The sequence below is a fragment of the Petromyzon marinus genome, chromosome 13, assembly GCF_048934315.1.
Source record: "Petromyzon marinus isolate PM22_M1 ecotype Great Lakes invasive population chromosome 13, UKy_Petmar_22M1.pri1.0, whole genome shotgun sequence".
In the NCBI taxonomy this organism is placed as follows: domain Eukaryota; kingdom Metazoa; phylum Chordata; class Hyperoartia; order Petromyzontiformes; family Petromyzontidae; genus Petromyzon; species Petromyzon marinus.
Genome location: NC_133679.1, coordinates 314,966 through 337,649, shown reverse-complemented (window position 1 = coordinate 337,649; position 22,684 = coordinate 314,966). Strand labels below are relative to the sequence as shown.

General features: G+C 47.9%; 1 protein-coding gene across 3 annotated transcripts in view; it reads left to right on the top strand.

Annotated features, from left to right (window-relative positions):
- The window catches only part of LOC116942169 (uncharacterized), a 36,905-nt gene extending 14,538 nt beyond the window's left edge, over nucleotides 1-22,367 (top strand). For 2 of the 3 annotated variants that reach the window (XM_032953784.2, XM_076066747.1), the window contains 2 exons: nucleotides 14,051-14,184; nucleotides 19,467-22,367. In XM_032953784.2, the coding sequence (XP_032809675.2) occupies nucleotides 14,137-14,184; nucleotides 19,467-21,329 (1,911 nt within the window). In that variant the 5' untranslated portion in view covers nucleotides 14,051-14,136 and the 3' untranslated portion in view covers nucleotides 21,330-22,367. The remainder of the gene's footprint in view (nucleotides 1-14,050; nucleotides 14,185-19,466) is intronic. The other variant, XM_032953786.2, reaches the window with a different exon arrangement.
- The last annotated feature ends 317 nt before the right edge of the window (nucleotides 22,368-22,684 follow it).

The following is a 22,684-nucleotide window of genomic DNA, read 5'->3' as shown; positions in this document are numbered from 1 at the left end:
GACCGGTCCCGCTGAGCCCTCGCTCGATTTAAAGGCTGGAATCATTTGAGGTGTTCACTTTAAAGCCCTACTACTGTCCTGCCCGCGTATCGACTCGCATAGACACGAGAGTGGCATCCCGACGTGGAGGATGCTCGCTATAGGAGCACCCCTTGGGAGGCCGCCTCCTGCACACACAACGGCGTTCAGTTGGAGCCATTGATGATGCCCATGCGTGGGAATGAAGTCAGGGATTCCTAGTGCAGTGCGCTAACCGCTGCGCCACAGCTCCCAGCGCACAAACACACACAAATAATATCCCTTCATAGCGTTTAACAAACTGTTGGCAAGTGGTGTGAGCGAGCCCCTATTAAGGCCGGAACGAGACACAAGAGGGTGTATGGCAAACACGACGCTTGGTCACCTTTGGCGCCCATCCCCACACACGCAGCAGACACACGGGTGTGAGCTGGCGGAGAGAGGCTTCAGAGGGCAGACGAGGAGGCCGTCGTGCCGAGCGGGGCGTGCGGTGAGGGCCACTCTCGGTCGGCCTGGCGCTCCACAACGGAGACCCGAGCCTTAAAAATTAATGAAGGTTTTCATTGAGGAAAATCAGCTGCTACTGCTGCTGCTGGCACGACGTTCTAATTAAACAGATCCGTCTCTCGCAGCGTCCCGCCATGTAGCGGCGTGCGTGTGGAGGCGTTTTTAGAGTCCTTCCTATGTCAGGGTAAATTGCTGAAGATCCAAGCACCGACATCACAAACGCGTTCCTTTTGTAAAACTTGTGTTTGATCTGAAGACACGATGAATATAAATTACAAGTACAGATTTGATGTTGATTGAGCGTCCTTCACAGCGCAGCGTCTTGCTCAGAGCGCTTTCTGCGTGATTCGCACCTCGCCTCAAACATCCGAAGGGAGCGCCCAGTGGCAGCTGTTCTTGTGCGGCACGAGGAGACTCGATACCTCACCTGCAAGCGGGCGGTAGTCTACGAGTAGGGGACACGATGTTTCATCCTCACAAATGACTCAAATGTGAAGATTATTTAGAACCTGGCACGTTTGGACCACGCTGCCGGCACACAATGACCTACTCGTTTCAAATGACGTCAGGGGATGTTAAACGTTCCACTGTGAAGCAGATGGTGCGTGTTTTATGGTTATATTATACCCGCAGCAATAACTGGGGCAGCCGCTGGATTCGAACCGTGAACCTCTGGAGATCATTGCGTGGGTGAAATCAAACAGCAGGATCGGCTTAACCCGTGGTAGTCAGGCTAGTCAGTCTGTATTAGGATTCCGGTGCAGTGCTTGGGTTTAATTGAGTGCCCAGAGCAGAGACAGCCAAGCTGAGGCGTGATTAGGATGATTAAGTCGCATTGGATGTGCCCAAGGCTCAGAGAAACAACCCGACACCGCTACAATGGCCAGTGCTCAATAAACAGAATTTAACGGAGTGGGTTTATTCCTCTACCCACATGGAATGAGCCAATTGGCCTTTTGCAAACATGTTTTCCAGCAGCGTTTGCTTAAGCAGGAAAACACTGCACACATTTCCGCTTTTTAAGACTCATTAGTCGGGTGTGGCTCGTTATTAGACATCTAAAGAGCTCAGGAATGACATTGCACAGTAATATATCCAGAATGATGGAGTTGTGAATTTTGGGTTATGTGAATCTTTGTTTAAAGCACACGCATTGGTTGTGTTTTTGTGTAATTTGCGTTATCCACGATGGGAATTGCGGTCCCGTTGAGGCTCATCAGTCGGGCGAGTAATTAATAGACACCGATGCTTCAGTGGTAAACAGCGATCGTCCCGTGAAGAGACCGGCCCTGCAATGGGAATGGTGAAAATATTCAGTGCAAGGAAAAATGAAGTGTTCTTTTGAACCCCCAGCTTAATTCTTAAAAGACACACTTTTCTTTCTATTTTGCAAATTAACCCTCTTAAAGGCTTACAGGAAACGTTTCCAGAAGCCAAGCAACTGATGTGAGATGTCAAGATTGCAGCCACCTTGGGGCAGGAGAGGAGTAGGCCGCATAGCGCAAGGATTGACCGTTGTCCAGACGCTGAGACGTGAGGACATGGGCCACGCCGCTCCCCCGTGCGACGATGAACGTCACCGCAGGAACAGAACTTTGCTCAGCGAGCGCCTCGCCCCAGTAAATTGGCCCTGCCTTGCATGGGAATGTTAAATCACAGCCACAGGCTCAGCCCCATCAATGGGCATGGCCCACCAATACTGTGGCCACCCTTGCCAACAAAATTTTCCATGGCAAGAGACGTTTCCGTGCAGGTGAGATATTTTAAAAGATAAAATTTAAGATGAGGAGATAGTCCATGCTCTGAGGAGGAAAGATCGTGAGGACTTGGCAAAGACAGAAGAAGCTCCTGCCAGGCCCCCTGCATTTTCAAGGTGAGATAAGAGATACATACGTTTTTCGTCCGTCATCGTCAATCTAGATTACTTCTCAAGGCAAGGGGGTGGGGGGGGTGGTCCTAAAATGTAAATATTTTAAGGTAGGGTGCTCCAGAAATAAGAACAAAACATCCACGTGGGTTTTTTTATGGTAAATATCAAGAGAATTAGAATGTTCAAGGTCTCAAGTTGGGGGGACATCACCTCCATGCCTCCCCCCGTGGATCCGCCACTGCCATATCACAGTGGCCGCTCGTGCCGGGGAAATTAAACCCAGAGGAGGCAGCGCCCCTCAAACCAACTCAAATTCGCCCCTCGGAGAGAACGAGCGGCTAGAGAGCCCTGGTGGCTGCAGTTGCAATCGGCGCTGCTGCTGTTGCTGCCGCTGCCGGCCGAGGGAGGCGCGCGAGTGGCCGCGGGGCCGCGAGCGGTGGATGGGGACGGCGCGACAGCAGAAGCACAGAGGAGCCTTGTTGGCAAGACTTAGTATTTATATTGCATTTCTATTCAACATCGAGTATTTATATTGAAAATTTGTATTTAAATTTAACACCGATTCACGTTCGTGCAATAGTTTCGATGTATCGTGCTGTTTGCTGTACTGCATTTAATTGTATTTGTTTTTCTTCTGTAGTTTTGGTGAGCCGGGCATTACTCTTCAGAGGAGACTCTATCCTGGTCTCTTAAGTTCTCACTTGGGTAAACAAATCAGCCTGAGAGCTGTGAGAGCCACACTCATTTATTGCTATCTTATTAACAATATTGTAGTAGTAGTAGTAATAATAATATGAAATGCCAGAGCTATAAGCAATGGCAATGCATAGGCAGGCACTGTTATCTGTCACATATCATTTGTTCGAAAATATTCTCCACTGGTAACCCTATTGTGTATTTGATGTTATGAGACACAGGGTCCATGATGATCTCTCGCAAAGCAGTGTGACCTCGATGTTACAGAAAGGTCCAAGCAAGTGGACACCACAGAGGTACCTCTGAGACCTCTTCAGGTGACTTCTGTTCCACAGGGGCGAAGGCAGCACTCTGCCAATCACACTGCCACTGAGATTCATGTTTCTCGCAGTACCGTAAAGCCGATGTCTTTAATTTTAAACGAAGGCCATCACCAATGACTGCACATATTCCATGGCGTCAGGATTACAGGTCGTGACCCACACATGACCTTGTTTGTGCGGTCTTGACGTCCCACAAAATGTTATTTATTTTATTGACCACAGTAAGGATGATGGGATGACTCAACCCCGACAGGATTCATACGTACGGGCTTTTGATCACTATGTCACTGCAACACCTAATCAAATAATTCTGCAATGGGTGTTCTATGCAGTCATCTAATGGCAGCGTTGCAGTGCTATTAATAAGCACGACGGCTACTCTAGTCCACATCAGCGTTAAAAGTACGATGATACAGAAGGTTCCGGCGCACTCGATGTGAGATGTGACTCGCCGGGGCTGGGAAGCGACTGCATTTCTAATTTCACGCGCGTGGTGCTGCGGGGTCTGTGCGCTCCACCGTGGATGTGATGCAGCAAAGGCTTGCGCTTTCATTCGGAGACATCGGTTTTGATGAATAAATGTAGGCACATTAATATTGCATTTATATGGCCGGGATTGCTTTTGAAATGTTTGAAACTTCCTTTATATGTGTGTATAAAAACAATATTATACTTCCATTACATTACTGGCGGGGAGGGTATTTAATTAATGCCCTACGCTTCAGTATTAGAGGTCACAGTAAAATCATTAGGCAGAGGTTACAGGGAAATGGATCCTTCCTCATCGACTGGGAGCGGCTCACGCAGCGCCAGGTGTGCTGAGGCCCGTGGCAGATCCGACGAGGGGGGGGGGGCGATGGGAGTGATCGCCCCCCTTGCGCCTCGGAGGCCGCACGGTAGTGTGGATGTGCGGGCCGCACGGCAGTGGCTATCAATGTGCAGAGAGCGGGCACGGAGGGCCGGGGTCACGAGGTGTTCACACCAAGGTGGCTACCGGCTCGGCCCGGGGCTATTGCCACCAGCGCTGCATCCACACTCGTGCCTCACAGCGAGAAGAACGCGGGTTAAATTCTCCATTCTGACGCCTTTCCGTGTGGAGTTTGTTTGTCCACCCCCTGTTCGGCATTGGTTTCCTCACAATACTGAAGAACTACTTGCAAATTACTCAATCAGAATTACACACAGCAGTAATGTCGCGGCCTGTATCAAATACTTGGCAAGACCCTCCTGATGAAGAGTCTTCAGACTCGGTGAGGCTCTTCTCCGTAAACAATAAATAACAATCCTTGGTTAATGTGCAAGGAATGGGATTTATTGGACGATGAACAAAAATAAATCTGATGCAAGATAATTTCCACACAATACCGCATGAATATCAGTGTCATCTCAGAGCTTTGTGAAGAAAGGACTCGAGCGGGCAGGGACGCACCACAAATCCCGCGACCAGGAAGCATCACGATATTCACGTGGCAAGAATAAACCAGAACGCGCACACCTCGCGATGCACAAGGCAGCTTCTCTGGTGTCCATTAACTCGGTATAAGAACACAGCCAACGCCAATCAATAATGCACGGCAGCGAGATGGATTTGTGACCACAGGGCCCTGTCTCTTATCTCTAAGTATCGGATGGCGCTTGAAGAGCAATTCTGCGGCCGTCTGTGTCCGTAACATTCCACCAAATCAGAGGTTCGCGTCCAGCCTTGGGCGGGACAGGACTGTGTGGCTCCCAGACGCCACCCAGTGCGGAGCTTAAAAAGAGAGGTATTTAAGGACTAACACGACATTATATTTTGATTATGTTTGTTCACTGGAATGTGTCTGAGAAGACGTCCACTGATGAGATTGGTTCACGTGCAGGCGCTGGGTGGATTGTTGTCGCTGCGCAGGATCGTTAGAGGGGAGGACTTCATCCACCAGCGGATTGATTGTGGCGGATACGGATGTTTGCTCTGATTAAACTATGCTCTCTTTCATTGGTTAATAAGGTCATAATTCTTACCAATACTCCTTTGGGATTACGACCTGATATTTGTACACGACGTTTGAATATTGTAATTGCCCAATACACGTGATTAGAGTGTTAATTCTCCGGGCATATTATCAATAATTTGAAGCCATTACCGCAGTCTCACAAACACAATTAAAACTGCGATGCGAATGCTCGTGGCTTCCCTGGGCCGTCGGGTGCAGTGCTCCGCGTGCACGGAAATCCCTGACCCAGCGCGTTGTGACGCGGCACGGGATGCCGCGAGCGCTCGCGGCAGGGACGCCGAGCCCTGCCTTGATTGGCCTCTTCAAGCGGCAAACCGAGCACACTTGCGCCTCGCTGCCACGTCCCGTGGCTTCTGTTTCTCGATTCATCTACACTCCATTGCTGTTAGAGCCACGGTGAGTCAAAGTACTGTATTTACAGTTCTCCAATGGACAGTTCTGGACCATTTCGTGGAAATTCCATACTCCTGTGGCAAGAACAGTTTTCTTCAAAGGACGATATTCTGTTAAGTGCACACATACACACATTCGAGTGACCGTCATAAACCCACCCATGGTGGAGATAGCGCGAAGGCATGTGCAGGAAGAGTTATACACGCCATTAAAGGTAGTACAGAGCACGTGCGTAAAATTGCAATGCACACCCTATCCAGAGAGACGTAGAACGGAGACGGGTGCGAGGTTAACAGTTACACGGAGCGAGGACTTACACAGCCAACATCTTCACAACGACGCAGAGAGGAGCGGAAGTCGCGTGGCCTGCCTGCCATTACAGCCGACGAGTGAGCTGGAGGGATCACATGTCACTTCATTTAACTAACCCGTTTAATAAAGCGCGTGGGACACTCAGGAGGGTACAAGTGTGTGACGCTGGGCAGGGTAGAAGATTGGTAGAGTAGGCCCACACGTGTTAGATACTCCATGGGTTGTGCATGAAATTAGAACGCTCGCGCGTGTAGTCGGATGCTTGGTAGAGTGTGTGTGTATGTGTAGGAGACTGACTCGTTGGTGTAAATCCTGACATGTGTGTTTCTCAAAGTAGTTATCATCAGAGAGGCTCCATTGCGAGAGAGTCGAGATGAACCGCACAGCAAGGCCTTTGCTCTTCCACCGTTCTCTTTGTGTTTTTATAGCTTCAGAAAACTACAAAAGCACGCGACGCAGGAGTCATGTGAGAACGCTTATCGCTTGCATGCCCATGGCAAGGAAGCGATGAGCGCTTTTGTGAGTCTAGCCAACTTTGCAGGCCAGGTGTGATCTGTGCAAGAGCTGTCGCTGTCGAATGTAGTGGCGGTGCATGCCTGCAATCCAGCACTGTGCGGAGGCCAGGGTTGGTGGATCACGCACAGATGTTGTATAGGAGGTGTCATAATCCCACTCGCCAGGAAAAGGCGGTACAGCAAAATGAGGACTCCATCTGTTCCATCTGTATGGGATATTATCTTGCCTCCTCGTACGCGTGGGGTTTCTCCGGGTGCTGCTTTCACATGTAACCACTCAAGTCCGATACCAACTTCATACATAGAGGACCGCAGAGCGGGTAGGGGGGGGGCAGCAGCTCACCGCGTGGCTGTGCTTCCTGGCACTTCAGAGTCGTCCTCTCTCCACGACAGGGAGCGAACAGTGTCCGGCGCGTTACGAGTTTAACTAATGACATTGTGAAGGAAAGACGTTCTGGTCAGGTGTGGCAGTAGCAGTGACATTGACTTTGATGACCTCTTGAGCTTTAGCCGAGCTCCGCTAACTCGCGGTGATCGGGGCGCGACTGCCACAGCCGCACACCCGGAGCCCGTGCTGCCCGACTTGATACAAGGACCCAGATTTGTGTCGATAAACTGCGCAAGTTCCCATAGAGGTCACCGTTAAGACATTCATCAGTAATACACTGAGGCAACTGTAGACCGGTTTGTCCTTATTAGGACTCATCAGTACGGTACAGTCACCAATACTCACTGCTGCCACGTCCCTACCTGGGAACCCCGCATCTCTATACCATGGGGACCCATAACTTGCCTAATGGCGACAATAATGACGACGTCTAAATGACGAGAAAGCTCCCCGCTCGGAAGCCGCTGCACAACAAAGACTCCGCGCGTGCCCCGCACAGGAACTGTAAATCCAGCAATGATTGAGCCATACTCTATTTGCAAATTAGGTTTGTCATCCCGCGCCCACAACCAATTTAGCAATATTCTTTGGGTCTTTCACATAAAGTCACGTAGTTAGGTTCAAAGAAAATAACAAGAAACGACGTGTCGATCGCAACACAAGCGGTCGTTTTTTTTCCTGACGACCGCTCGTGTTGTGATCGAAACGTCGTCGTTTGTTATTTTCTTTGAACCTATCCACGTGACTTTACCGAAAGACCCAAATAAAGTGAATTCCTGCAGTCACGAAATCTTTCATTCAAGATTTAATTCAGCAATAAATCGTGTTAAGCTCGGGGTGGCATTACGTCAGTCAGAGTTCTGTAGTGAACATCCCCTACGCGTTCGCATTCACAGTGCAAACGGAGCCCATAGCACGCATCAGCGTTTTACGTCGTTCCTATACTCACATTGCTACATGATCTGTGTGCATATACGTCTTTGTTTTCCCTGCGTCATGGGGCTGTTATCAGGATTAATGTACGGCACACATCTTCATCGGTAGTCATAAGCGTGTGGTCGCCCTTCCTAAATTACCGTGCGCATTAGGCCACCGTGAACCTCGCTCCCATGTCCCATCTCCAGCCCTGGCCGTAAATTAAAATAGACTCCGTCCCAGATTGCTGCGGACATCGCAATGGACACACGGCTCGCCTTCATCTCAATCCGCCTTCTTCGTGGTTAAGGCATACAGTATGCACTAGCACCGTGCATACGTAAACAATCTGTTGATGATGCAACACGGTCATAGCAATAGACGGTCGGTCTGTGTAAAAACGACACATTGCGCCATAAACACACCAGGACACTTCCCAGCCCCTAGGGAAATGAATACAGCGATGGCTATGACATAATACACGAATTGAAAGCATCATCACCATCAATAATCATAACTACGGATAGCGGTGCAGTGTGCAATATGAGTGTGGGTCTGTCCGGTGACTCCGGTTAGCAGGAATTCGGCCTGAACCTCACTCAGGTCTGGGAGTCAGCCCCCCGCACACCGCTGAGGTCACGATGCGACCGCGTGACCCCCCCCCCCCCCCCACCGTGCGTGCCACCTTCTTGTCGGCCCCGTCCCAGTCATGAATACAATGTTACCACCCCCAGAGTCGCTGCGCTTACTTTAGCCAGGGGCTAGTCCAGCCTGGGTGTTTCAAATGACCCTGTCCCAGGTTTGATGTTGTGGCTGGGCCATGTAAAAGCGTGCAGCTGAGCAGGACCGTGCGAGTCCAGCCTGGGTGTTTCATGTCTCACGGCTGAAACTTGAGGTAGCCGTCCGCTGCATCGCGTTTTTTACATCGGAATTTTGTGCGTGCTCATTAACGGGGTCTGAGTGGGCAGCGAAGGCACAGCGCGAAGGCTTTCTCCCTGCCGGCCTCGGCCGCTGCGTGTCCTCTGTCCATGCGCGAGGCGCTTGTCGGTTGAAGCGTGGCCCACCCACGTGAGTAAAGACTCACGTGATTGAAGACACCATCAGTGCGTTTTCGCCATGCCTCCCGCTGCTGTTTATAAGATCTGCCCATCATGCTTGGTTAATGAATATTGTGGTGTTGCTCTAGAGACCGGGAGATCGACGATCGATGTTCGGTCGCGGCGTTGATGGCGTTCGTCGTTATTTCTCACTTAGCAGAGTGAGCCGCATGAAGGCTGCCATCTTCTGCCCCATGTTCACCACCTGAATGTGAAATTGTAGTTGTTGTTTTGTAGCTATATCAGCAGCCGTGCAAAAGAAGATTGCATATTAAACCTTGCGAGTCATTTCTTCGGAAGTCTGTGGCTTCAATATTTTTTAATGTGAATATTTATATTGTTAAGTTTGTTTATTTTCGCAATTATTTATTTTATAATGATTCTTTCTCTGTGAACATGTCTGCGACTGTGCGTGACCTACTTGAGGAGCCGTAGCATGCACGATACATGTCACATGATACATGTCACACCATACATGTCACACGATACATGTCACATTGTTGCCTCTCCATGGGTACGTTTAGGATCGTCTCAGGAGTAGAATTTAAATTGTGACCTTTTCTCTTACAATATTTATGAGCATTAGTGAATGAACCAAAATATTCCATAAATTAGTTTTGCTTCTTATATTTTATAATTGATTAGTAAATGCATCCACATGGTAAATGTATTTTGGGCTACTTAATAGTGACAAATGAGAGGTCTTTAATCACTTTTGGTGCCAGCTGAAGAATGACAGAAAGTTCGTGTGGAGGGACAAATGTGTGAAGGAGGGGTATGGTGTGCTGGGTTATTTTGTCACTGATTTGTGCCCGTTTTAGCTGCAAATGGTCAAAACCATTTAGTTGTGCATATTTAAGAGTATATCCACTGTCTAGTTTAATTTCAAGACGTCCAGTGCTTGAGCCGATTATTTCGAAGAACACGTTAGCTCTGTTCTAGATTTAAAGCTTTCGTGACTGTCCTCCAGACGAGACTGTCTGGAGGACAGCGCTATCCTCCAGACAGTCTCGTCCCTTCACCTGATGAAGGCCGCTTGTGTTGTGGCCGAAACGTCGTGATTTTTGTTATTTTATTTTTTACCTACGTGACTTTACCCAATAGAACCAAAGAGTACGTTAGCTCTGTTTACTTTCTGTGAATTTGGAAAATGGAATAACATCATTTGGATGTATCGTCTCAATGACATGCTCGAAACTGTGGATTGGGTAAAAAATTCACATGGCTCTTGGAAGTTTTGTTTATATTAAATATTTCAGTAAAATATGGTATTATTCATAGTGGCAATAATAAAGGCCAGCTTATGAAACGCCCTTTACAATGAGCTGCCCGAAGGCACGCTTTGGAATCTAATCATAAACTAAAACTACAGAAATTGAAACACTACAACCTAGACTTAAAGTTGATTCAAACTCCAAAATAATGACGCTTTGAACCTTTACAACATAACAAAAATTAAAAAAACGTGTTGTTTTTACCCCATTTGTTGTTCTTATTGTCCAAAATGGACACCCATTTATATACGACACACATTCGTCACGTATCTTTTTTTTTTATTCGCAGCATTAAAAGCTCCGGGTTCTTTTGTAAAGTCTCGAGGGAATAATGTCAGTGGGCATCAGATCAATGAGGCGACATTGTGCAGAGCGAGGCCCTCCGGGGCTGCCTGTGGAAGGGCGGCCTCGCTGCTGCATTTGCAGCAGCAGCAACACCGCAGCGCGAGTCTTACGGTGCCGGGGAGCTGCAGAAACACAGCGACATCCGCGCACAAATTGAGGATGGTCTCATGTATTTTGCTCCAATATTTAGATCTCATCACGGCCAAAGCCATCGACGCCCTCTCCCCGCCACCGGATCGAATAAAGACTGGGATCGCATCGCGCGCTTTCAAATGCGCTTCTGCAGCTGACTGGAACGCACTTCAGATATTAGGAAGCCACTGGAGCCATGCACTTTAAATCATTTAAATCGAAAACTAATTTCTTTAGAACTGCCTTTTGTGTTTAGTTTGTCATTCCCTCGCACCTCCGATTAGCACGGTTGGCTATGTTCAGTCCAAAATAAGTTTAACATACACACAGTGTGTCCATAACTGCTGCACAGCCAACACGCAGCGGTCTTCAAGAGCTGCTCTGTCTCCCAACACCATCTGCACTTCACTTTTAATGACTGCTTACCTGACTCCTGTTAGTCAAGTTTCGAAACTTCACGTGGCCTGACAGTGTACCTATCCTGGTACAAGCGATGTGGTGACGTCGCCGAACGTTGTAGTCGCCGCCGCCGCCTCCGTGCTTGTGAGAGCACGTGTGTGTACCGACGCCATCTCGTCTGTCGCTCCGCACTAAGCTTCAGGTCTTCTCGGCCACGGTCATTCCCTCCCTTCTCTACGCTTGCGAAACGTGGACCCCCCTAATGAAACATCTTCGCCGGTTATAAACATTTAGGCTAGCCTGCCTACAATCCATCCTGGGTTTAACCAGGCTGGATTGTGTGAGGAGCTCACACATCCTTTAAAGATCTGGGCAAGGTCCCATCGGTGAGCTCCTCCGGCAGGCAAGGCTGCGTTGGCTGGGTCATGTAGCCCGCATGCCCAACCACCGCATGCCGAAACAGCTTTTGTTCGGCCGGATCAAGGGGGCTAAACAGGCGCGGCACGGGTTAGAGAAGAGATGGAGTGATGTGGTACAAGAGGACTTGGAGCTGAGTGGACTTGCCGATGACTGGTACCAGCGGTGTCAAGATCGGCCTCTGTGGAGGAGGTTCGTGAAGGATGCTACTGGGCAGTTGGAGGCAGTCGCCGTCCAACAACAACGGAGGGCGGAGGAGCGACGCTCACAACGAGCGGAGCGCCGGGTGGCTAAAGCACAGCAGATTAGCACAGTAGGGGGCACAGGTGGTGCATCAGCCAGTCATCTCAGTCATCTTAGTCAGTCGACCCGTGGCACTTGGGTCTGCCCCGTGACCTGCCAGCGGGCGTTCGACTCTTCATGTGGCCTCAAGGTGCACATGGCCTGGCACAAGCGTCGTGGTGGACGTCACCGCCACTTAGTGGCGAATGGCGGTTGTTGTTGTTTTGTACCGACGTGCACACTGGCGGATAAAGTTGGTCCTGACCACCTCTCGGTTCTCTCAGAGGTTATGCAATGTTTTTTGCGTATATCCCACATGGAATCGGCGTTAGGACAAGTCCGAGGTTACGCAATTCCTATAATTGCACAAGTCGTTCTGTACTCGGTCAGAGATGAGCACGTGGGTCAGAGATGAGCACCACTTTGAGGGACGTTGGCAGTTGCCATACAATGGCGAGACTGGCCCTGATCTTTGGAAATTTTATTTTCCACCACTCACGGCCACCGACAGCGGTAGGTGCAACCCAATTGCTGATTTGGACAGGAGATACACTTTGACTTGCTCCATGTAGATCAATGGTGCCTCAATGCACTGCACTTTGAAAATGTCCAAATGTCAGTAAAAAATTACACTTTCAATTTAAGAGCTACCAAAGGGAGGTGAGTGAAATGAGGTTGCTGCGGTTTAAGTTTTTCCAAACAATTTCTAGCTGAAGGGCAATGCCTTGCAGTTGCACCGTCCTTGCTGCCTGCATATCGCCATTGTTTTTAAAACGTCAGAGGCCCTTCACGAATTACGCATTGGGATTGATGTACGAGGTCCATGGAGTCACGTGACCATAGTAATTCTCTGAAGAAAAAATAGCGTCGCGTTTTGAAAACCTCGGCCTTGAAAAGAACACGTGCTTCTGGATTTTTGATGGCTTTTAGAGCAAAATAAATTACATCTTCTGAGTGTTTCTGAGTGGATATGCAACTGTAGAATTATCAGTACTTCACAGTGGTTTAGTCAGGGAAAACCCAGTACGGATTTGGAGTGGATATTTATGTGTGTGCATATCTCTTAGATGTGCGGTCGTGTGGCGGTTAGTGTATTGCGCTACGAACCCGGCGAACCGAGTTCGATTCCCGCTTACGGCCAACAACAGTGACGATTATCTGAAGAACTCCCCCAGTGCGGTGTGTAAACATCGCCACTGGGGAGACAAAGGCGGTCAGGCGTGGTGCTGGCCACCCACCCCCTCGTGTGTCGTGGCAGCCTTCACAGGTGCTCGCTTATATCACTTTCCCCAGCAGTATCTTAAGGCTATACGGGGGATCTTTGTATATTGTGATGTTCACATGGTAACGCATGTTGCGATGGGGTAGCTCGTGATGAGAGTGGGATATGGGAATCAGCCATTTACTCTACAATTTTTCTTCTTGGGAGTTGTAATTTTTATACACATTCTGAGATTATGATGCATTTTTTTTGTAATACAGTTGCTGAGCACAGTCCCAAAGGCCTGAGACGTAAAATGGCCAGCAAAAAACAGCGTTATACGACTTGCCATAAGAGTTCATACATTTGTTGCATTGAGGAAGGTTACAAGCGCTTGAGAACTGAGATGATATGGAGCGAATTGTAAGTCCAGCAGTGTTGTTAAATGTAAAATTGTTCATCTGAGGCCGTCCCCACACAGCAGGTGAGTATGCCACGCAGAGGCTTGGCTGCGATGTGAGTTGGAGCTCACCAGATATTCATCACAGCCAGTCTAAACCAACGTTGACATCATTGTGCATTTGTTGCAGTTTAACGCAGCGTGTAGAGCGGTATAAAGGAAATTAAACTTTAGGTCAGGAGGTTTTAGCCTTTTGATTGTAGGGTTTCAGCCCGCCTGGAGTCTCTGCAAATATACTGCAGATCCCACGATAGTTGCCTGTGCTGTGTTTGTATTATCATCATCATCATAACAGATGTTAAGAGGTGGATGGTGATTGTTTGGCATTGGCTCAACCATGGTGGAATGAGCTCGGCTGTGTGAGGCTTGTGCACACTCGAGAGTAATTTGGAAGCCAGTTGAGCACCTTTATTGTATTTCTCAGTTACATCTGTGCCGATTTATGGCTCTATTCTCCCGTCGTTCCGTGTGAGGACTCTCGCCGTGCGTGCTCTGCCCTCCTGTCCCTGCAGAGCCACGCGGCTGAGGCGGTGGCGGCGCGGGGAGGGTTCCTCGGGGCGAGCCTTCGTGGGGCTCGGCCAGCCCGGCGCCGGGGGCCATGGGCCTGGATCCGGCCCCAGGGCACGGGGCAGCGCACGGCGCTAAGGTGCGCCCTGCGTCCCGTGGAATTCCACTCTTGGCTCGTGATCTTTTGTATTTCCTTACATTTTTGTAGGTTTTCATTTGCGATTTTATGCATTCCTACAGAACGTTGTGCTCAGAAACTGTGGTGATAATTTTGTATATATATTAAATCTACCCGACCATATGACCTGTAGCTTTCGTATTGCTCATTGGCCAGTGGAGATACACACGTGAACACTTTTCACTGGTGAGTGGAGGGGCTGGTGTTTATGGGGGCAGCGCCCTCCCGATGATTATCTTAGCGTTAGGACAGCTTCCTCATGAATAATTATAATTCGTTTTAATGCAAAAGTTCACAACACTAATTTCCACGCGCAGCCTCCCAAAAGATTTTGCAAAATGAATATATTATGAACAAATGACATGATTACAAAGAGAAAAAATATGCACTCAGTTTGAAAACCACAAGCAATAAAAAACAGAAAATAATCCTTGGTTGTTGGAGTGGAAGACACCTGCAGGGCAGTAGAGGAAGACGAGAGTGGGGAGGTGGAGTCTTTAAACGGGACAGTGAACGGCTCAGACATCTAAAGATTTAAAATAGTTTTCACGAGTTTCCTGGCTACATTCAATGGGATAATGACATTGCTCACCTTTAGTTTAATCGCTTACCGATATTTATCTATCTGATGAAGAGATGAGCTCCTACCATAGGAATGTGGAATGTTTATGACTGGCTCAGGGCCACTAGTAGAGACGAACACGGCCCCCAGTGCCTGCTGTAGGAGGTTGACGCTTTGCCGACGTGAGCCACCCAACGCCATCTCGATCGTGTGCATGGCCTCATCAACACGGCAATCATCCCCCTGTTGGTACGTTAGACACGTCATATGCACAGATAACATCTCTTAAGGTTCTTGCCATGTGGTGGGAATCAAATTTAAATTTCATTTTATACCTTGAACCATCAGTAATGTGAATCTCACATTAGAATAAATGTGTTTTTTTATCCGATTTTTTTTCTCCCGTAGCAATGCGGTCCAATTTTTACAGTAACATGGCTTGAATTTTGCACTGCTGACAAATATCCGTAGCCATGCCGATTCACTTAAACAGTGTCTGCTGGTATAGTTTGCGTGTGTGAACCATTCGTAGAGCTGAGATAATCCAGTGCAATATCAAATATATTTGATGGGTTTTTTGGTTCAGCCATTGGTGATTGGACTGGCTCAGTGTGCTGCTGACTACGTGTGTGTATTAACCCATCGAGCTACCAGTCACCTCGGCGCGATAAGTGCGCCCATGCTCTCGCTCTGCCCCTACGTAATGTGCTCTTCATTTGTCTTCCTCGATTGCTTTAGATCGTCAATTCGGATGAAGCAAGTACAAAATAAATAAAAATATTGTGAAAGTAAACGCAAAAAGCGCTTATTATTACTGCTTTTCCGCATAAAATCAAGGGATCATTTCTTCTTCAGTTGCAGTGTTTTTTAAATTATTTTTATACGACTTTACTCGGGAGGACCAGAAACCAATTATCAAGTCCTAGGTATGCCTCAATTCCCAGAGCTTAGCCAATGCATACTGCAGGCAAAGGTCAAGCAGCCACCCAGCTCATTCTCCCAAAATATAATTTAAGCAAAAGCGTCGTGTTCATTTCTAGACCCCCTGGATTCAAAACGACAAATGGTCCCCACTTGCTGTATGCCGGGGCAGGATGACAGGGACGGCCTTCACCACGGCCCTTCTGCTCGCTAACCAGAACCTTCACGATCGATGTCATCGCTTCGGTTACCGAACCGATCATTTCAGTGACTGCCCGGAGCACATAGCAAGAAGTCATCAAAGCAGTCGTTTTCAGGGTCAAGCCAATCGTGTCATTGGGCAACTTTGATTATGGTTGCTACTCAATTCATATACACACAAAAGACCACAGCTCCATTCTTCCCTGATGTGTTCCTTGTGTTAACTTTAATCGATATTCAGTGTGTGTGGAGCATCAGGCACGACAATGTGTGTGACGTTCCATACTCATCATCTGAGGGGTACGGGACTATGAACATTGTGCTCGGTGTCACAAGTGCACAATAGCAGTGCAAAGGTCGGCTATCTTCCCCTGACAAACTAACTAAATTATTTGGTAATACTGGCCAGTGGTGCACAAGGAAAAATAAAGAAAACTCAACACATTCGTTAATAACACTCGCCTCACAAGGAAATAAACTAAATTTATAATATGTGACGTTTCAGGTAATGGTCCTTCAATGGTTCTTGAAATGTGGTGAAGAAGAACCATTGCCCCAAACGTTGTCTCTTAGATTGTTGTTGTCTTTTAAAAAGTGCTCTTGATGAATGCGTTGAGTTTTTGTTATTCACGCCCTGGTGAACACGGCACCCAAAATGTGGCATACCTTCAGGCGCGGTGCAGAGCGTGTGGCTGGCATCAGAGAGAAATGTGTGCTGGCTGCAAACTCTTAGACTGTCCCTGGATCGGTTTGTTTGGTGCTTCAGATCACGTGTCTCTGATGCAGCAACATTCACTTTTTAGATTTAGTGAGGGGATGTATGTATGTTGAACTTATTTCGCAATGTACGTAGTCAACCGTGTTACTTGGGATGCCCTTACCTCCCTTTGAAACACATTCTGTAAACACTGTATGCATGTGGACGTTATGTGGGGTCGATGTGCCGAATATTGAGACTCCTACAAGCACTGGTGCCACTCTAGTGACACACTGTGTGTGGGTGGGTGGCGCTACATATGCTAAAGAGCATCCCTTGGTGTGGTGTTGACAAGGCCCTGTGGTAGGGAGTTCACTGCTTGTTGCAGAGGTTCGCGGTTCGAATTTTACAGGCCGCCCTCGTTATCCCTGCGGGAATATTAACCGTAAAATGCACACTCTCTGCTTCACAATGGATGTTAAAGATCCCCAGACTGCATTTGAAACGAGTAGGCCATTGTGTGGTGGCATCACGGTCTAAATTTTCCAAATTGTAAAAAAAATACCTAAATTATACATCGCTCCCTGCTGTGAAACTACTGCAAACTGTGTCTGTGAACCACAGCACCACCTTCGTCATAGCCCTGAGCTATCAGAATGGCACGAATACCAAATTATGATAATAGATCCGGATCAGTCAAGATGGATAACGTGTGTAGGGAGACTCTAAGGTCAACTGGAATAAACAAACCCGCGCTTTGGGAAGCTTTTGGTGCTTTGTTTCAGCCACTGTGTGTGGTTGTTTTGTGATATGTTTTGTGTAAAATATGTTCTTAAACTGATGATAAAAACATATTTCCGCTGTTACAAATTGACCGTGCATGTTAGACTTGCTGGAAAGATACATACATTGGATTATATAAAATAAGACTACAGCTCTTCATTTTTCTACGGTGTGAGAACTGTCAGCGCAATTACGGTAACAAAACAAATCATCCAGAGACTAATTTTTTTTCCCCCAGCAATAAACGAGCAGCCGCTGCAACAATGAAAGTGGCGGTTGCTGCCCAGCTTTGCATGTAGCACACCGGGGTTTTGCTTTTCCATTTCCGAGACTGGGTCAATGTCCCCGAGGTGTTTATGGCCTGTCTGGCCTACAGCTAAAGAGCCTGCATGTCCTGATCTATTACTGTGAGGGAAAACACAATAAAGAAAGGGCTGCAGCAGATATAGACAACAGTTGATGGAATGACAGCAAACTGCGAACGGAGTTTAACAATGCGGCCCGTGGATAATATCATGCAGGCTTTAAAAGGCTACCGCTAAAAACGTAGAAAAACCTAGCAAAAACAGTACAAATATTAAATAGGACTTCTCGTTCTTCGTAAGAGTCTGCTATTAAAATCCATTGATCAGAGTGTACACCATCTCACGAGAGGCGCTGTGGCGATGAAAAGGATGAAATGTTCCGAAACATTCTCACTCAAAAAACATTTATAGCGTGCGAGGAGAGAGATATCACAGAAATGTATATCGAGGGTGGAGGCAAGTAAACCAGAGAAATACGTACGGGTGTGGAGAGGCATCAGAGATATTTGACACCAAGCATGAACCATATGACACAGGATGCCCTCGGGAAGCAATTGCGTTTTCTGGAATGATGCTCACTGACAGATTACTTGAAGGATTTATTAAATCAATTTATATTCAGACATGCAACAGATCCAATTAAAATGTGAAAATGATCACATTCATTTCTCAAGCAATAACACACCTCTGACTAATTCTGCACAATGTTTTAGGAAAATTTGAAGACAAAAATGGCAGTCACAATTTACTATTTTATTTTTTTAAAGACAGTGAGGAGCGATAATTGTCACCCATATCGTGGAGAAGATGCACACCTCCAATTAGCACAGTTAGCTACATACGGTGCACAAAAAAGAAAGAAGTTAAACATACGGACAGAAAGCAAGTGATCTGTATAACCTCTCCGTAATTAGTTGCAGCTTATTCAATGCATTTTCCAACATATCCATGGCAATTGATTTGAAAAATATGCAGAATTTTCTCAAATATGTCATACTTATGTTTAGGAACGCTACCAGCGTGTCACTCACGGTTAAGTTAGAACATGCCAAAATAAGGACGAGAAATAACATCTCTCTCCCGGCAATCCAAATGAATCCATCAGCTAAAAAGAGGGCAACATGAAATCAATTGTACAAGGCGTACACATTACATACAGTGTGCTGTGGCAGACATGTCTACATATTTTCACGAATATATTTTAATTATGGGACAAAGGATGAGGAATAGCATGTAAAATAGTCTGTGTGCAGAAAATCACTCCTAGGCACAATCCAGCAACAATTAAATTGCTATTACGTGCTGATGATTCCTCATTGGGAATCTCAGAATCTCACATTTCAGCTTTTGTTCCATTTTGTATGTCAATGACCATATTTTTATCCATAGCGGGTAATATATTAAATGTACCATACCAATCTGCCAAAAGAATAAAGCTGTAATAATTGTGTTACCTGGTCTGACATATGACCTTTCACTGAATACGAGATAATACATATGCTTAAAGGTTGTCTAAGTCACTGAACAAACAACGAGTTGTAACTGTTAATGCTGGGTGAATACTGTGGGTTCCTTAACACAACACATTTCACCAATTGGAATAATAGTAATTCCTTCTTGTGTGACCTTGTGCTATTTGACGTGCACGTTGATTTGCAAATGTGGTTGTTACGCTCGTTGCTGGTGTTAGACTGCAGGGTGCAAATGAGGCATGATTTCCCCCTTGGGTGACAGCACATTATTGGACTATATCTTCTTTAAATTTCATTGGCAGGTTCAGACTGAAATGCTCGGACACAGAAGAAGGGTGCTTCACAAGCCCCTGGGCTGTTCTCAGGCACTCTTGGCGGTCGTCGTCATCATCCTGCCTTCCCTGGAGAGCCACGCCATGGGCTGCCCAGCGCGCTGCGAGTGCACTGCGCTTCAGAAGTCCGTGGTGTGCCATCGGCGGAGAATGGTGGCCATCCCCGAAGGCATACCCACAGAAACCAAATCGCTGGACCTCAGCAAAAACCGGCTACGTTCCCTGGACCCTGACGACTTCTCGAACTTTCTGCTGCTGGAGGAGCTGGAGGTGAATGAAAATGTGATCGCAAATATCGAGCCAGGAGCCTTCAACAACCTGCCCTTCCTCCGCTCTTTAAGCCTGAGGAATAACCGCCTGAAGCTCATCCCTCGCGGCGTGTTCTCCAGGCTCACCAACCTGACGCACTTAGACATCAGTGAAAACAAGATCGTCATCCTGCTGGATTACATGTTCCAGGATCTGCGCAATCTCAAGCGGCTGGAGGTAGGAGACAACGAACTGGTTTATGTCTCTCACCACGCCTTCAAGGGGCTACAGAGCCTGGAGCAGCTCACTTTGGAAAAGTGCAACCTAACGAGTCTCCCCACGGAGGCGCTGTCTCACCTGGGCAGCCTGTCCACGCTCAGGCTACGCCACCTCAACATCGCGAGCATCTTGCCCTTCTCATTCAGGCGGCTCCTCCGACTGAAGGTGCTTGAACTAAGCCACTGGCCAATGCTCGAGGAGCTTCCTATGAACAGTCTATATGCATTGAACTTGACGGCGCTATCAATTACCTTCACAAATATCACCACCGTCCCACAATCAGCATTGCAGCCTCTGGTTAATCTCAGGCTATTAAACCTATCGTACAATCAAATCAGAGTAGTAGAAGCTGGTGCCTTTCAGAATTTAATTCGACTTCAGGAATTGCATGTGGCTGTGTCGAGGCTCACCACAATCAAGCCCCAGGCCTTTATAGGCCTCAGCAAATTAAGAGTTTTAAACGTGTCAAAAAACCTGCTGCAGTCCCTGGAGGAGAGTGCTTTCCAGTCGACGAGTAGTCTGCAGGTCCTCGGTTTGGACTCAAACCCCCTGGCATGCGATTGTCGCCTGCTGTGGGTCGTGCGCAGGCGGAGACGCTTGGCCCTGGGCGAGCGGCAGCCGTCGTGCGAATCTCCCGAGCACGTCAAGGGCATGGCGTTTGGAGACTTCCCCGAGGAGATGTCACCGTATTACTTCTCGTGCAAGAAGCCCTGGATCACGGTGCAGAAGCCCCAGCAGGTCGCCACGGCCGAGAGCCAGACGGTGCTGCTGCCGTGCCAGGCAGAGGGGGACCCCCAGCCCTCCATCATGTGGGTCTCGCCATGGAAGCAAAAGATCACGGCTCAGTCTAACGGCCGCATGGCCGTGCTGCCAGACGGCACGCTGCAAATTCGCTACGCGCAGATCCTGGACAGCGGTACTTACGTGTGCGTAGCCAGCAACGCCGCGGGCAACGACACCAACACGGGCATCCTCGACGTCAAGAGCTTTTCTCCACAGTCTTTGTACAACAACGACACCCTCGCGTACGTCGGCAACGGGATGAACGGCACCGGCTCTAACGCCACTCGGGCAAGGGACCAGCAGCTCTACGACGTCAAAACCATCCTAGTGGCCATAGCCATCGGCTGCTTCACGTTTCTGGGCGTCGTGGTGCTCTGCTTGTTCATTCTGTTTCTTTGGAGCAGGGGAAGGGGCAGACACAAACCCAGCGTCCACGTTGAGTACACCTCCCGGCGCACCGAGAGCACCGACTCGGGCGCTCAGGCGCCAAACCCCAGACAGATCAGCATGAGGATGGTATAGGGAGGCCTCGAAAGTTGCTGTCATTGAAAATTACGAAATGCAATTGCAGTTTCTGATTTGAATGAACTTTAAACATTACCTACATTTCTTTCGAGTACATGTAGACTGTTTTGTTTGGAATAAGACATGTCCATATATGTTGTATTTGAATATGCATTTAAGAGCCATTTGTTTTTTGCTGTCAGACGTTTTACAATTGAACCTTATGGAACTGAATTGCAAACGTGTTTTGTAGGTGTGTGGGACTTGTGGATCGCCGGGAGGTCATCTCCCGTGAATCTCCACGTGATCGTAACACTTGGAAGTACTGCACAACACTGTATATTTAATTACATGTCACATTGTCACTCTAACAATGCCTGAGCACTCATAACCAGGCCTCCCAGATGTTCATGTAGAATATATGTTACGGTAAGGAAGCTGTATTCATCTCAGAGATTGCTAGAACTGCCGAGGTGGCTGGGTGGCTCGGGGGGGGGGGCGATTTCCGTGGCAGAGCGAACGCCCCAGAGATCCTCAGTTCAATTCCCGACAGCCGCCCACAATAAAACCAGGTTCTCACACGTGGCAAGATAATGGTCTCAGCCCGGTCGTCAGACACCGTACTAAAACCCATAACATAAATTAGATGTTTCACAGAATGTATCCATTCCCACATAGGAGGGCCTTGCAGAGATAAAAGCAGCACAGGCTCAGAGTCCGATGTCTCCTCTGGATCGTTCATCAACGGAGTTTGCCGCTGCTTGGACGCTAACGGCACAATGCTCGTCTAGGTGATAGATACAATGAGAGAAAGCGATCACAGTAACACTAAGAAGTCTACAACACGTGCATGTGGCCTGACTGCAGCATGGAGAGCGCTTTAACGGTGTTTGCCTTTGGACAGCAAACATTACCATGGAATGGTAGCAGAGGTTTCTACACCTACCCCGTTTGCTGAAATGGCAAAATAGTATTATTTAAAGGAGGTTGTTCACTGTTTTAACGCGTTCATTGTGTGTTGGTTTTGATGCGGTTAATAAACTAAACTTGCCTAAAGTTGTTACAAATGTTGTCTTTGAAAATTGCGTTGTCTTGCATCGAGTTTCAAATATGTTTTAGACGCAGTGTAAGCAGTGTTTTCATACTCAAGCTTATGTTATTAGTGAAAGCCATTGCAGTATTATTATCACAGGTAATAAAGTTGTAATATAAACAGGGCAGAAGTTAATATTAGACATTGTTATGAGTGGCAGTAGCCGTCGCGTAGCAACGACGCCGCCCCCACCTCCCCACCCCCAGGTGCCCCCCCTCCTCTCCGCGCCCCCCACTCTCAGCCCCCGCACTTTGGCCGGCACGTGCGCTCCAGCCAATTA